The following is a 17,184-nucleotide window of genomic DNA, read 5'->3' as shown; positions in this document are numbered from 1 at the left end:
AAAAAAATAATAAAAATGTATAGGATCAGAAATAATATATGGTTCAGAAATAATACAGCTTCAATCTTATACTTACAGCACTTACTATAGTCACTCCATTACAAAACAATATAAATAAGTTCACAAATTTTAAATCGTAATACCTATTCATGAACCCAAATTCAATTATTTTTAAAAAAAATTTAGGTCTATAATAATACAAGGCCTCTATGGGATTCCATATGCATAGGAAACACACGTCATCAACCAGATACAAAGAATTAGCCATAACCAACCATCAACACATTGATTCACTCTTAAATGATAAAGTAAAAAAAATATAAAATCAACCATACCAAATTAGGCTCGAAAACATTTATTTAATGAAAAATAAAGACCTAAAGAGATTTCAACCAAAAAATAAATAAAAGAAGCCCATTGGAGATGAGATTGAACAGAACCTAATATAACTGTCAATAACAGATGCTTGTTGGCTAAGCATAAACTAGTTCATCACTTTCTTTCAGTTCCGCTGTCTTTTCTCTCTCTCTCTATACTACTCTTCTTCTTCTTCTTCTTCCATCTCTCTCTCTCTTCTCTCTCTCTCTCTTCAGCTGCTTAATACCCATCACCTTTACTATCTCCCACCACACACACACAAAAGACACAACCCTTTAACTTGCCATGAACCAAAACCACATTCCACTCTTTCACACACAACCGGGGCTTCTACCAGTTCCGGGTTTCCCTTGAAAAACCATGCCTTCCTCTTCTCCAAAATCCTTCTATGCACGTCCTGTTACTGCATCATTCTCATCTCGCAGATCCTCCGTAATCATCCTCTCATGCCTCCTCTTCTTCGCCATCTCCGGTTTCTTCTTCGGAATCACCGCTTTTCTGAGACCGGTGAGGGACTCTCACTGCCTCAACGGCAACCCCAGATCGGTTAAAGTGCTCTGGGACCACGGCGCCGCCACCGGCACCAATCGTGGGGTTCAGGGTAGGCATAAAGTTATGGCCTTTGTGGGTATTCAGACCGGGTTCGGATCCGTTGGTAGGCGTCAATCTTTGAGGAAGACTTGGTTTCCTGCGGATCCGCATGGACTACAAGGGTATTGATCTTTTTTTTTTTTTTAATCTTGGGTTATTGAGAAAAGTGAATAATTTTGCAAAATCTTAATTGTACTACTGTATCAAAGTTCTGCTTTTGGAAAATGTGATTTGTTGTTAGAGATTAATATAAATCATTAAAAAGGCCCTCACCTTACATCTTAAGGTTTTGGGTTGTAGTGGTTCTTTACATGGTATCAGAGCTTCAGTCACTACAAGGTCACAAGTTCAATCCTCATCGCCCCTTACTTTAAAGTGGAATTAAAACAAAAAGCACAAAAAGATAAATCAAAGATTGGGCCTGTGCAATATACACACTTCAAGTTCAAAGGGCTCTTATGTGAGGGGGTGTGTTAGAGATTAATATAGATCATTAAAAAGGCCCTCACCTAACACCTTAAGGTTTTGGGTTGAAGTGGTTCTTTACATTTGTTTTGTATTTTAGTGTCATGTGATGTTTTGTCTTCATCAGTTGTGTATTACATGAAAGTTTCACTCATGAATTATGCTGGGTTCTTCTCTGTTTTTTATATGGTCTAGTTTATATTTCATTCAGTATTTATCTATATGTATTCCATGAAAGGAAACAGCCTCTTTGGGAATATGTAAGGGTAAGGTTGCGTATAAGGATTGCACTCACTCCTACTCTCGTTAGTCAGGATTTAATCGGGAGTGTTTTCAATTATCTATATGTTGTACAACTGTATCGATGCTCTGCTTTTGGAGAATGTGATTGTTTGTAGCATCAGGGTTTGAAGTTTCATGTGCTGTTATGTCTTCATGAGTTGTGTATTACATGAAAGTTTTGCTCATGAATGATGCTAGGTGCTTCTTGTAAAATAATGCTGCGCTGTTATTACAGTAATGGAATCCACAATGAGACACTGAGTTCTGAAATTCTATTATGCCTCAAACTCCAATATAGTGTCACCCACTAGTATGGTGGCCATTTTTATTAAAACAAGAAAAAACACAATTAATTGTAGCACACTAGAATTATAAATAATTCTAACACTTATCTGTTTTTATATGGCCTAGTTTAGATCATAGTAGTTAATTGCGCCGCAATAGCACCACGAGCAGCGCCGTATGGACGTTGCGGTGCCTGCCACAAGAAGTCACTCCACGCCTCATTGGAACGCAATAATGGCCATTGCGGTCGCATTTGCGGCCATATTGCTGTCATAAGGCAAAATGTCAATTTTGTCCTTAAATTTAAATGTGTAACTGAAAATTTTTAAGACTTTTTTAGTCTATCTGCGTCTCTCTCTGTCACTTATGCTATTTCTGCCTTTAAATTTATTTATTTTTCCATTATTTCTGTCATATATCTATTCCGCTATTTCCGCAATTACAACCCGCTATAGTGTTTTTTGGGGTTGGCCACGACATGCCGCAATCCGCATTTTATAAGTTTGGTTTAGATTCCATTCAGTTTTTATCTATATGTATCTAGCAGTGTGTGCATAGTGCTCAAAGTAGGTTGTTTGTTTTGTTGGTGGATTGAATATTTTGAGGGAGATTGGGACTGAAAGTGGTGTTAATTTAATATGCTCGTGTTTATTGATTGATATTGCTTGCAGTCTGGAAGAAGCCACGGGCTTGGCTTTTAGGTTTATTATTGGTAGAACGCGTGATAGATCAAAGATGTCCGCACTTAAGAAGGAAGTAGCAGAATATGATGATTTCATTCAATTGGATATTGAAGAGGAGTACAGTAAGCTCCCATACAAAACGTGTGTGCTGAGAATAACTTAACTGTTGTAGTTTATGTCTATAGTGTGTTGCTAAGTTGAATATGGTCATTTATTACAGGTTGGCTTTCTTCAAAGCATCTTATGCACTTTTTGATGCGGATTTTTATGTCAAAGCTGATGATGACATATATTTAAGGCCAGGTGTGAGATTTTTCAACGCTTGACTTGGTTAAATATGGTGATAACCTTTATTTATGAGATTAAAGATTACCCCTATAGTTAAGTTTTATGCAATCATCTTCAATTTATTGTCAGATCGTCTTTCGTTACTACTGGCAAAAGAGAGATCTCACCCTCAGACTTACATAGGATGCATGAAAAAGGGTCCTGTTTTCACTGATCCAAAACTCAAATGGTTAGTTCTGTTTAGATTAAGTATATTTTATCTCCAAGATTTTAATTTTATCCTGTCCTGGCTTAATTTACCCAACATTTTTCACCATGTCACTTTTTGTTGGGGATAACATGTTCCATTATTAAATTGCTTCTGTCATGGCATGGGATAAATATATCTTGCCATCTGGACTTGAATACGCTCTTTCCTTAAAAAGGAAATATAGATTACTAATATTATTTGTGGGATTTACGAATCAATAATTACTAGCTTGAGAGATCAAATGTCTGATAGTAAATTTGGCAAGCAGATGTAAATTTTAATTATCTGTGTTAGTTTGAAAATTCCTTTTTTTTTTCTTTTTTGAATAAACTACTGAGAGATCAAATTCTTACTGATTCTTTTTGTAGTTTTCTTTCTTTTTGTTGTGGAGTCATATGTTTCTAAGAACCAGGTTGGAGAGTGAGACTGGATTTGAATTTGCAGAAGTGTGTTTAGGTTCTAAACTTGAGGTTCAGTGGTTCAACTGTAGTTGAATTAAAATAAATATATAACTTCAGCTAAGATCTTATAGAATAGAATAGAATATTATTAAATTATGTGAATTTATGATTATGTACATCAGTACATTGATTTTTAAGGTTCTAATAAATATAAATATATCTACTCACAAAATATATGATAATTGTTAAAAATGTCATTCTTTTTATGGCGGCCTCACGTATAGTGAAATAGAAAATTATCCCCAATTCACTAAGGGGCTGGATTAAGCAATTTTAGACCTGTAAGATACTTCATTGCCAAAATTATATTTTTTGGGCATGTTTTGATGGAGGAGAAAGGAGGGCAAGGGAATGTTTTAATAAGCCTTTTATGTGTCTGGATGTTTATAAAATGCATGATTATCCTCTAAGGTCCTCCCTTATTCATTTTTGTGAACATATTAAAGTTGCTCAAATTTTGGAGGATTTTAAACATCGAAACAAAGGGAAGGAAAGTCATTATTTAACCTCTTATTTTTATCCCATCACTTTTCTTCTCTTCCTTTTTCTGTTGATTTCTTCCCTTTCCTTATCCTCCAAGCATCCAATCATACCGTTGATGATAGTTGAAAATAGAAGGGATATATTATTTGATAATTGTATTTTACATCTGTAAAATTACTCTTTATTTAAAGAGACTAAATAACCTAATGGGCTAAGCCCAAAAGAAGATTATAGAATAGAAATAAATAAACAAATACAATTATTTACAAAACTCCCCTGAAACTGAGGAAAAGATATTTATCATTCCCAGCTTGTTAGTAAGCTCTTGAAACCTTTCTAAGGGAAGTCACTTTGTTAGAATATCAGCTAATTGACGTCCATAAGAGATGTATGGAGTGGTGATCAACCCGCTATCAAGCTTCTCTTTGATGAAATGACGGTCGACCTCAATGTGCTTAGTCCGATCATGTTGAATTGGATTATGAGCTATACAAATGGCAGAATTATTATTATTATCACAAAACAGCTTCATAGGTCCTTCACATCTTATTTTGAGATCAAGTATAATTCTCAACCACAATAATTCACAAATACCTTGAGCCATAGCTCGAAATTCAGCCTCTGCACTCGATCTGGCAACCACGTCTTGCTTCTTACTCCTCCATGTCACTAAGTTACCACAAAGAAACATACAATAGCCAGTGGTAGATCGACGATCAGTCACGGATCCAGCATAATCAGTATCAGTATAAACTTCTAAAGAGAGATTTCCATCACGCCAGAACAACAGTCCTTTACCAGGAGTGGCTTTGAAATACTGAAGAATTCTCTCCACTGCCTGCATGTGTTTTTCTTTTGGATTATGCATGAACTGACTCACAATATTAACAACATAAGCTAGGTCTGGTCTAGTATGAGCCAAATATATAAGTCTCCCTACTAACCGTTGATATTGTTCTTTATCAAATGGAGGACTCTACTCTTCATAACCCATCCTTTGATTCTACTCAATAGGAGTACTAGAGGGTTTACACCTAAGGTTTCTCGCTTCTTTAATGAAGATCAAGGACATATTTTCTTTGTCTGATAAAAATTTCTTCCTTTAAATGATCTACTTCTATCCCTAAGAAATATTTCAATCTCCCAAGATCTTTAATTTCAAACTTAGAGGCTAGCCGTGCTTGTAGAAAATGTCTCTCTGCAATATCATTACCTGTTATAATAATATCATCAACATACACAAGGAACACAGTTCGCTTCCCATCGTGGGAGTGCTTGAAGAACAATGTGTGATCTCCTTGACTCTGTTTATATCCTAAGGCCATCATAACCTTAGTAAATCTCCCAAACCAGACACGAGGAGACTGTTTCAATCCATACAAGGCATTTTTTAACCTGTGTAAAGAACCTTGGGATACACCACTCCAAAAGCTAGCTCAAAGAGTGGGAGTGCCCAAAGCCTTATAAACTCCACATTAGTTGCACATACAACCAATGTGGGACTATAACACGCCCCCTCACACGAGAGCCCATTGGGTTTGAAGAGTGGACAATGCAACAGGCCCAGCCTACCTGTGCTAAGAAACTCCACAAGAGAAAGTGGGGGGTGGCGAGGCTCTGATACCATATAAAGAACCTTGGGATACACCACCCCAAAAGCTAGCTCAAAGAGTGGGAGTGCCCAAGGCCTTATAAACTCCACATTAGTTGCACATACAACCAATGTGGGACTATATATCTCAACAACCTGCAAACTTTATTTCCTCCATCCATAGAGTCAAAGCCAGGTGGAATTTCCATGTACACTTCTTCTTCTAACTCACCATTAAGGAAAGCATTCTTCACATCAAATTGATTCATATCTCAGTTGTAATGGGCAGCAAGGGACAACAAAGCTCTCATAGTATTAATCTTTGCATTTGGGGCAAAAGTTTCTTCATAATCATTGCCATAGGTTTGAATGTAACCCTTGACAACTAACTGAGCTTATATCTCTCAAGAGTACCATCAGAATTATATTTCAAGACATAAACCCATTTGCACCCTACTGCTTTCTTTCCATCAGGTCTATTAACAACCTCCCATGTTTTATTTTTCTCCAAGGCATTCATCTAATCTTGCATGGCTTGAGCTCAATTCTCATCTTTTGATGTTTCATGTACTGATTTGGGGATTGAGATAAAATTTAGTGCTGAAATAAAACTTTTGTGCTGCACAGAAAGATTAGTAGAAGAGACAAACTGAGAGATAGGGTGTTGGGTATAAGATCTTTTCTCTTTTCTTAGGGCAATAGGTAAGTCATCAGAGGTTTTGGGTAAGTTATCAGAAGCAACAGACAAGTCATAGGAGGCAATAATATTAGGTTCAGAAACAAGAAAAGTAATAATATTAGGGTCAGAAACAAGAGATTCAAAACTTACCAATGGTTTAGAAGCTTGAGGCTGCTGGTGAAGCAGTGTGGGCTGCTTTCTCCTGTGATACACCAACTCAGGTGTCACAATCCTCCGTATTTCCGGTGTATTGGATGGGTCAGACACAGGAGGATCAAAAACAAGAGGAAGAGGTGTAGGAGAAGACATGGAAGGTCCAGACTCAAAGAAAGAAGGTGATGAATCTACTGAAGAACTGCTCTCCCCCTGAAGATGAGGTCTTGGGAAAAAGTACTCAGATTCATGAAATGTGACATCCATGAAGACAAAGAATTTTCAACTAATAGGATAATAGCACTTGTAGCCTTTCTTATCATGAGCATAACCAAGGAAGATACGTTTCAGAGCCCTAGGATCCAATTTACTGCGATGGTGTTTATGAAGATGGACGAAGGCAACACACCCAAACACTCGTGGCTGAAGACTCTGCATAGAGGGAACAGAGGGAAAAAATGAAGTCATTGAGTGAATAAGACTTACATTGTTAAGCCCGAGAGGGAAAGCAATTGATTAAGAAAGCTGCATTAAGAATGACATCTCCCTAGTAGCAATTGGGTACATGATTCTGAAAAAGTAAGGCACAGGCAACTTCAAGAAGATGACGATTCTTCCTCTTAGCAACCCCATTTTGTTGAGGGGTGTCCACACAAATAAGTTCATGAATTATGCCCTGACCTTGGATGAATTGGGAAAGACGTTGATTGACATATTTGGTACCATTGTCAGAGCTTAGTCTTTTAATTCTTTTAACAAATTGGGTCTCAATCATTTTATAAAATCGAAAGAATAATTGTGGTACCTCAGATTTTTCATGCATTGAATAAACCCAGGTTACACGAGTGCAATAAACCATTTATTACCAGAAGCATGAGAAACTTTAGAAGGACCCCAAACATCAGAATGAACAAGATCAAAAGGCTCAACACTTTTAATAGTACTAGAAGGAAAAACGTTATCATAACCCGCAACTGATCTGTGTGAGCCATTAGCTACGGTTATTATATCGGTGCCAATAGTAGGGTTATAAGAGAGAAAAGAGTCAACACAACAAGTCATATGATCAGTAGCACCATAATCGATAATCCAAGATTGTTTAAAATCAGTACAAGTAAGAAAAGAATGAGTAGTAGAGTTCATACCAGTCATAGTCAAAACACTAGTACTAGATGGCTTACTCAGAGAATCAAGCATGGTCCGAATCTGCTCCAACTCATCTCGGCGAATAGAAATAAATTCCGAAGATGCACCATAAGAACCCGCCATAATGCTAAAATAACCTCAAAAGAAACAAATTAGTCTCAAATTGATGAAAAATTACCCCAAAGGTATGCGGAGAGTCCAAATAGAGGCAGAATTATCAGATTTGCCAAAAAAGGGGACAAAAAAGACTGCAACTTGAGGTAAAAATCACACAAACGCAAACCCAAACGGCTTCTGACTCTGGCGTGAACAGTAACACGTGAACAGTGCTGATGAACAGTATGTGTGAACAATAGTTTTTTTTTTGGAAAACGTCCGTGGATTGATAGATCTGGAAAAATGGAGTCAAACAGTAATCCTCTTGGTCCAAAAGGTCCCTCAATTTTTTTTTTCCGGTAGTGGCTATTGGGGGCGAGAGGGAAACAAATAGGGTTCCACTCTAAAGGCGGAAACAGAGCCCTCAGGATCGAGAGCTCTGATACCAAGTTGAAAATAGAAGGGATTATATTATTTGATAATTGTATTTTACATCTGTACAATTACTCTCTATTTAAAGAGATTAAATAACCTAATGGGCTAAGCTCAAAAGAAGATTATAGAATGGAAATAAATAAACAAATACAAGTATTTACAACAATGAACAATTTGAGGATTGTCCAATTTTTTGGCAGGTCTAAATTGTTATTTATCTTCCTTTTTTTGGGTTGAAAATGTTACGTAGTGTGCTATCTAGCCTCATCGCTATAGCGACAATCAAAAGTTTTCATTTATATAACTTCTTTGGCTTTTGGAGTAATTATACTGATAATTCTTGCAGGTATGAGCCACTATCTCATTTGCTTGGCAGTGAGTATTTTCTTCATGCTTATGGTCCTATATATGCTCTTTCTGCTGATGTTGTATCAAGCTTGGTCGCTCTTAGGAATAACAGGCAAGTTTTTCTTTCTCCACAACTTAATATTTTGGTCACTTGATCTTCAGTAAGCAGTAGGTTCACAAATTACTCACATGCATTTGTTAGTAATAATATTGTGATAGATCCACTCTAATTTAACAGGAATTCAAAGGAAACAAGTGATTTTTGGCCCAGAGGAAGTCTGGATTTTCTGCATTTTTATTACTGAAAAGCAAATACAAATTGAAAGACAAATTCGCTAAAGACTCAATAAGAAAACACATAATCCCAGCACATTCGTGAGGGCTGAGTCTCTCCCATTCCCATGCCCAATTCCATCCTAAAAACTCCTACTTCTCACACCTACTTACATATAGTGCTGTAACTAACTTCCCACGGTACTCCTCTCTCTCTCTCTTCCAACAGAATTGTCCTCTATACTAACAGGATTTCTTTCCACCTCAGCCTCTAGAATATTCCTACCACTATCATTCGCTATTTTATCTGAGTCAGCACCATCAAATACAACGCCTCCTAGAATACACTTTCAATGGTATTCTATCATATTGTTTTGCTGATATTCACTGTAGTAACACTTGATGCACTTGTTGATGTTTAGATGTTGGATTTTTTGTTTGTTGTTTTTTTATTTTTTATTTTTAATTTTGAGATTAACGTGAAGATACGTCCTTCTTTGCATGCTGCATATCTGCTTTTCCTCTATCTTATCTATTGGATTTTGCATATGTTCACATGCATGGGTCAAATACTGTCTATTTCATATCTTCATCAGAACTATGTCTGGGTGGTGGATTTATTGACCATCTGATTTGGTTTCTAATGTTGTTTTCTGATGAAAATGTGGTAAGAACCAGAATCAAATAACACATAATAGAAGAAAAACAGTTAGTATATGTATTGTTTCCACTGATTCAGGCTTTCGAGAGGCATGTCCTCTCCCAACTAAGACTCCTTACACAATTCTTGCTTCCCCAAAATATTCCCCCCTTTTCTATTTATCTTTGCTGTTGTGACTAATAGCTATGCTACACACACTACACACATAATTCTAACTATTTGGGGTGTAATCCCCCTACATCTCTTTCTACAGTACACTTGCACCAAGCGAGGTTCCTAACAAAATGAAAAGCTGAGATATTTCCCTAAAGTACTGTGTTTAGTCATGTTGAGTTGTGTCACTGACGAAAATGGATTGAGAATATGCTCTTATTAATGGTTCTTACAAATAATATCTTCAAATGAATCATTGAATTGCTTGGCAGTTATGGGCAGAGCAGATTTCTTGCTTTCTTTTTCTCCATTCAATTCATACAATATCACACTTTAGACCTTAAAGACTAGTTTTATTTTATGAGGTTTTAAAATTTCTTTCTTTCTTTCCTCTTGCCACAAAGGCATGAAGATCATGATGGATAAACATGATGACATGAACCTTATTCAGTTGCCACCCTTTCCCAATTCCTATTATTTTGAGTGTAATGTTTACATCCCTTTTTTCTTTTTCTTTTTTTAAATAAATCACAGTTTTCGGATGTTTAGCAACGAGGATGTTACCATTGGAGCTTTGATGCTTGCAATGAATGTCAATCATGAGAATAATCACGAACTTTGTTCTCCGGAGTGTACGACTACATCAATCGCTGTGTGGGATATTCCAAAGTGTTCAGGTTGGTATTTTATCTTGCACAAAACGTTATATTAGAATTCAGGAGTTTGTATGATAACATTCCCTTGGGTAGCCTGTAAAATGCATGAAATTCATGCTGTCGGGCCTCCCAAAAGATCATTATTCTTGTGTAATTCGGGCTACCTCATGGATAATTTTTATTTCAAGCTTATCAATGTTATCTTCTATATTTCTGTCCTATTAAGGTGCATGTTTTTCATAGAAAAAGTAATATTTGAGAGTAAAAGGAATGTACTGCCAAGTTTGCAGTCATCAAAGTGAATGGTCACTTGCATATTAGGTATAGGCTATATGCATTCATGCATAAGATTTAAGAATGGTCCAACACGTTTGAGGATCGAATATGATCTGATCCATAAAATATGAATTTGTTTTTGGTGAGTTTCTTTTATTAGAGTTATTGTGCATGATTAGATCTTTAGTCAGCATTTAATGATTTTTGGTCAAAGATATACATGCAATGTAAGAGAGTGAGTCTTGGAGGAACGGTAAGGTTGCTCCTTGTGATCCATGGGTTGAGTCAGTGAAACAGTTTCTTTTGTAAAATTGTAATAGTAAGGCTCCGTACAATCGACTCTCACCCCCTATTCTCCCAAGTCGAGGAGCTTTATGCACTGGGGTTTATCCTTTTATATCATGTAGTATAAATCAAAGGAAAATAATTTTCTTAATGATCTGGATATTGTTTATCTACAGGACTCTGTAATCCAGAAAAGAGAATGTTGGAACTCCATGAAAAGGACAGCTGCACTCAGAGTCCAACTATGGAATCTGATGAATAGTATTTGTCCTTATATTTATGAAGATACGGAAGCTAAGAAGGTACTTGAGGAATTGCTTACTTTTGTGATGCTATACAGCTACGAGCTGCTAGCATTGCAACCATTTTCTATCCATTGATCTTTCTCTTTCTAATGCACATTTCATCTTGTCAGGGGACACCTTTTTGTGTTTTTTCTTTTTTTTCATCTTTTATTCCACTCATTTTTCCCTTTTTACTTTTCTTACCTTCTTTGGGGAGGAAGGCTTTATATAGAGCATAAGAAAATTGATAGACTTTACGGAAGATGATATCATTTAATTTTACTAATTTCCCCCATTTTAATGTCATTCTTTTTGAACATTAAATGTACTATTAGATTGTGTCATTCTTTTGAAGGAGGAGCATTAGCCTTTGGTCTGAATGAGTGTGTGTTATGGTACTTGAGGAGTTGAGGGTTCGTTGGTTCATCATCAAGCCATATGTTTAGACTCGAAATGTAGTAATGAATTGGATCTTTTGTTCTGGATGGAATCAGATTTTTCCAAAGAGAATAATAGAGAGAAATACAATTAAATAAAGAAAAATATCCTCCAAAGCAGTAAAGACACAAAAAAATAAAATAAAAATGGTAACAAACTTTGAGCACATAAATCATGAATGCTTTAGGTTTAGATATCTAATTATGGGTGGAATGAAATAAAATGAATTAGAATGCAATAAAATTATCATACCCTTATTTAGATGCTTTATGATGGAATGAAAGTGAAATTTCCTTTACATTGTTTGCAAAGTGGATGGTATGATAAGAGTTATTACTTTATTATTATTATATAGAGTGGTTTCATCCTATATCTTAAAAAAGAATAGAGGATGAGAGTCGATTGCACACAACCTTGGATATCTTGGGCTTATGCATAAGGAAAGGGTAAACCCTTTTATTAGCTTATTTACCCTTTTCTTAATGATCTGGATATTGGTTATCCCATGCACCATCCTATATCTTGGGCTTCTCCTTCCCAATCCCATGACAAAATTAAAAAAAGAAAAGAAAAATCTAAAGTATAGAAACTTATATCATTTTGGTTCAGTATATTTCAGAACTAACTTCTTTGTATTTTCTTAATCTTGTTTTAATCTCAATGAAAGATAGATCCAAAGTGGAACAAAGCACCAAAGTACGAAAATAGTATTTTCTTAATCTTTGCGTGACTTCAATTATTTTGGATTTTGTCGTCAAAACATAAGCACGAAAATTGTGGAAAATAAGTGCACTACTTTATTACGCATGTAAATTTGCTTTCATTAATTTCCAATCCATTCTCTTCACTCTCAAGCAAAAAATGTAGTTCAACTTAATATGTTACACTGATAAAACATTTGTGGTGGATCTTCAAAGTACATACTATTCCATTCTTTTTTACTCCATGTTACATCAAAAGTCACTTTTCCATTCTTGTAGTTATTTTTTTTTATTTTTTTTTACCAAATGATGATAGCTCAGTTGGCACATGAAAACTGAGCAGGTGAGGGTGAGAGTATGTGTTCGATCCTCCCAAGTATCATTTTTGGGAGGAATTTAAAGTTTTAATTCTGAACCCGCCCCGAACTAAATTGTCTTTCGTAGAAGATAACTGTTGTTTATCCAAAAAAAAAAAAACAATTCTTCTAGTTTTTGTCCCTTTTCTATAAAAACAAAAATTGGATTCCAAATTTTGTATACATTATACTAGATTTTAATAACCAACACTTTTTAAATTTAATATATTTGCATCAATCATTATGTATTAAAAAACTATCCTAATTGATATTCCCCATCAATCAACACAGAAAAATCCCTGCAATTATTTTTGTTTACTGCAAGTTGGAGCCATTAGCAGAGATGATAGGAACTTCTAGTTGCTTGGTTTGCCAGATGTTAATAGCCCCTCCAAATTTGAAAAGGTAAAAACCAAATAAGAAATGGAAAGTAACATTGATGAATAAATAGTATTGGCAGAAAGAATGGTTATACCTAAAGTAAAAGGAATTGGACCTCATTATATGTTTGGCATGTGCCTTGGTGGAGACCTGAACTTGAAGATTATTTTTCTTATTATTTTTCCCAATTGAAAGAGGGTGTCACCTTTCTTTGAAGTCAAGCTTCTTCTTATTATTATTTTAATGTTAAAAGCATCTTATTTGGGTATCATTCAATTTCATCCAATGAATGGTGTAAGAGTTTCAGAGTACTTCCCAAGAATTGTAATAAGTAGTGGAGGTATGGGCCTTCAATGATGGACCCATCATTGGCCCATCAAAAGTCAATCATGCTGGGCCATTGTCCTATTTCTGGAAAGCTTTTCAATGAATCAGGGTACAGAGGGACCCATGTGGCCCATGAAGCCTCTACTTTTTATGTTCCAATAGGTTAAAACTTAAAACTTAAAACAAATGGTGAACTTGCCTCCTGGTGATGTGGTGCTGACACATTTGCCACTTTCCAGCCTTAAACCTATGGTTGGCCAAAGGTCAAATAATTATTTTGATGATAGGAGTATACTGTTCTCATAATTGTTCATGTAAAATTAAAAAAAACTATATTTATCTGAATTGATACAAAAATAATAATTGAGGCATAGCTCCCTTAGAATGAATATTTTTATCCGCACAAGTTTTTTGTTGTAGATAATTATGCATAAATTACTGACATGATTGTATTGTTTCATTGGGATTTGGCAAAAAAAAAAAATATTAAGAGTTACTTTACTTTATGTCACTTAGACATTACTCAAACAACCAAGTGGGATTAAGATCGAGTTCATAATTTGGCTCTCTTAATGTAGAAAAGAACTTTACCTAAATAAATAGATAAATAAATAAAGAAAGAAACCAGGAGGAAAAACAAAAGTAGTGTTACTGTATCCAAAATAAAATCACAAAATAAACAATGACATTAATAGCACAATAGCATCTTTGACCCCTTTCTAAAAAAGAATTTGTGGATAATACAAAAAAATAAATAAATTTGTGGATATCTTATTCAGTAACTTTTTTATTACCTTTGAAAATTTAAAATTTATGGGGAAACAGGACAATGTTAATCATTAGTGTCCCGGGATTATTATGTTAATTGTCAATCATATATAGTGGTTTGAGTGGTCTCATGATATGGACTATGATTCAGACAGCACTATAAGCAACAGCCTAAATTTTGAAGAAATGGGATTTGTCACAAATCATTATGGCATATATTAGGTTTTGAAGAAATGGTATTTGGCACAAAGAAGGAACAATCATCATTATGGCATATATTAGGTTTGAATACTCAAGATCAATAATTCTATACCATTACGCTCGTAAATATTGCTTGAGAATTATATTGAGCGCGTGTGTGTTCTTTTACAAATTTAGTGTTTTATTCGTAGGGATAGGTTACTTAACTTATCATTTTTTCTGCCTATCTTTAGCTACCAGTCTAAAAACCATTAGATCAGAATCTAAAAAGAAAAGAGAAAAATAAATATTAATTAAGATTCTGATCTAATGATCTTTTATAATAGTAGGCAGAAAAAAATGTAAGTAGAATAAATTATCCCTTATTTATATTAATAAAACTGATTCAATTATATTGTTCAAAGTGAGAAATAAATTCAACTATTAGTTTGTTTAAAGATATTTGATGGTATTTTTTTTTTGGAGATAAGATATTTGATGGAACAAAAATAGCAAATCACAAACATTATCAGACCATTAAATAAACATATAGTTGAATATATTTTTTTTCTTGTTTACCTTCCGTAATATGTTTTCTAATATATATGTGCTCATTTATCAGGAAAATGTTGTACAAAGTGACAAATGGAAATACCAAGTACTAACTGACATGGCACATGTGGTAATTGTCACCAACCAACCAAGAAGCAAAAATGGCCCAGCGAGAAAAAAATTCTGTTTAAAGCTATGAAATAAAAAAAAATTATAACTATTTATGTGATAAAAAAAATAAAAAATTATATTTATAATTAGATATTTATATTTCTCCAGTCGTTTGACGTCCAACAGTTAAATATTTATCATATATATAGGTAAAAATATTAAATGTGAGAAATCATAACCATACAAAATATGAAAACATTAAATATGAAAAATTATAATCATACGTCTGTCATTGCTGGACGTCAAGCAGCTGGAAAAATGATTTTATCTTATAATTAAATATTTCTATAAGTTTCAAAGGGAGGTGAGCTTCAAATATATGACCAAAAAATCAGAAATAATGTTCAATTCTAAAGATTTGTATAAATTTGAGAAGAAACGATTGTCCCCGCTAGCTCCTCTCTTACTTTTTTTTTTGGGTAGAAAACCTCTCTTACTTTATCAGTGAGTTTGGATGAAAATTATTGTGCCATATACTTATTATAATTTCTTTTTTATCTTCATAAGTTTTTTTTTCTATTTATAAGAAAAAATAGTTACATTTTTTTACTGCGAATATAAGGATGTTGGAAATAATCAAGTATGAGTTGTAAAGAAGTATCACATAGACTAGACATAGACCAAGTGATGACCATATAAGTGCAAAAGACCCATAAACCTACAGCCTTAAGGTTTTGGTGTAGCCTTAAGGTTTTGGTGTCGGATCCACTTGCTACGGTTGGTGTAGCCTTAACTCATTGGTGGTGGTTCCCCGCCACGGGCTTCCCCTGGACCTGCTTGACATTGGAGTTTGAGGGAACGAATGTCCCAACAGCGGTATCAAGAGCCAGGTTGAGAGTTAAACACGTGAGGGAATTGAGTTGTGAAAAAAAAAAAACTAAAGAGTCATGGCCACAGATTCTAATTTTGTGCAAGCAGCCATTCCACGTTTCGATGGTCATTATGATCATTGGAGCATGTTGATGGAGAATTTCCTTCGATCCAAGGAATATTGGGATGTAGTTACCAATGGTGTTGTTGAACCAGCACTAGCAGAAGGAGCTCAGTTGACAGCAGCACAACGAGCAGCTCATGAAGCAGTAAAGTTGAAGGATTTGAAGGCGAAGAATTATCTCTTCCAGGCCATTGACCGTTCTATCTTGGAAACCATTCTTTCCAAAGAAACTTCCAAGGATATTTGGGACTCCATGAAAAAGAAGTATCAAGGCTCTGCAAGAGCAAAGAGGCAGCAGCTTCAAGCTTTACGCTCGGAATTCGAAACACTTCGAATGAAGTCGGGAGAATCAATTGCAGATTATTTCTCTCGCGTGATGACCATTGTCAATAAAATGCGAATTCATGGAGGCAGGACAGAAGAAATAACTGTCATAGAAAAAATTCCTCGATCATTAACAGCAAAATTTAACTTTGTTGTTTGTGCTATAGAAGAATCTAAAGATATAGATGATTTGTCACTTGATGAATTGCAGAGCTCATTGGTGGTGCATGAACAGAAGTTCAAACAGGAAGACACAGATGAGCAAGCATTAAAGGCTTCTACCGATACTCGTTCCATTCCCAACAAAGGATGGGGGAGTCAGAAACCAAATCTTTTATCAATGGAGAAGTTCTAAGGATGAATCGCATTGTGTGAGTTTGAAGTACACTTTGTAAACTTAGCTTTGCTTGAATTTAATTTTATTGATGAGTGAGTTTAGAATTAGTAATTTATGTTTATAATTTTTATCTGCGAAGAAGTAATGATGTTTAAAGGTACTGATTAAAATAATTTTAGATGTGTAATTATCAATATGGGTATGTAAATATTGTTAAATTAATAATATTATATTAATTTATGACGATATTTTAATCAATACATGTCTAACTGAATTTTTCTTAACTATAAAAGTAACAAAATATTACTTTTGTGGTTTGATAGCAAAACTATGATTTTGATGAAAAATTAATTTTGCCTTAAAATTATCAAACATATTGGTACAAATTTCAAACTACGTTTACAGCCTCAAACGTGATTATATAAGTTATAAACGTTTTTCCAAACATGCCAATGATTTTTTAACCATTAGAATTGATTTAGTGGTAAAGGATTTGGGTAATTTACATAAAAT

The 17,184-nt window shown here is 34.7% G+C and overlaps 2 protein-coding genes across 2 annotated transcripts; both read left to right on the top strand.

Moving 5' to 3' along the window:
• Positions 1-492: 492 nt before the first annotated feature.
• LOC133306997 (probable beta-1,3-galactosyltransferase 14) lies at positions 493-11,562 on the top strand. The gene is made up of 7 exons (XM_061507411.1): positions 493-1,091; positions 2,673-2,825; positions 2,905-2,987; positions 3,102-3,201; positions 8,613-8,726; positions 10,236-10,378; positions 11,095-11,562. Exons 1-7 carry the CDS (start codon positions 739-741, stop codon positions 11,178-11,180), a joined length of 1,032 nt encoding a protein of 343 aa, XP_061363395.1. The 5' UTR covers positions 493-738; the 3' UTR covers positions 11,181-11,562.
• A 4,401-nt stretch (positions 11,563-15,963) lies between these two features.
• Positions 15,964-16,689, top strand: LOC133306995 (uncharacterized). Its single transcript, XM_061507409.1, has one exon. It carries the CDS (start codon positions 15,964-15,966, stop codon positions 16,687-16,689), a length of 726 nt encoding a protein of 241 aa, XP_061363393.1.
• Positions 16,690-17,184: the final 495 nt, after the last annotated feature.

The sequence above is a fragment of the Gastrolobium bilobum genome, unplaced genomic scaffold (genome assembly GCF_033153095.1).
Source record: "Gastrolobium bilobum isolate Gb01-03AN ecotype WA unplaced genomic scaffold, APGP_CSIRO_Gbil_v1 utg3949, whole genome shotgun sequence".
Classification (NCBI taxonomy): Eukaryota; Viridiplantae; Streptophyta; class Magnoliopsida; order Fabales; family Fabaceae; genus Gastrolobium; species Gastrolobium bilobum.
The sequence above is the reverse complement of the archived record's forward strand: the minus strand, read 5'-3'. Positions and strand labels throughout refer to the sequence as shown.

Excerpts from the sequence above, each read along its gene's own strand:
- LOC133306997 (XM_061507411.1), top strand. The coding sequence starts at position 739 with ATGCCTTCCTCTTCTCCAAAATCCTTCTATGCACGTCCTGTTACTGCA. Across the intron at positions 3,202-8,612 it reads ACTGATCCAAAACTCAAATG|GTATGAGCCACTATCTCATT; the intron begins GTTAGTTCTGTT and ends TAATTCTTGCAG. Across the intron at positions 8,727-10,235 it reads GTCGCTCTTAGGAATAACAG|TTTTCGGATGTTTAGCAACG; the intron begins GCAAGTTTTTCT and ends AATAAATCACAG.
- LOC133306995 (XM_061507409.1), top strand. The coding sequence starts at position 15,964 with ATGGCCACAGATTCTAATTTTGTGCAAGCAGCCATTCCACGTTTCGAT.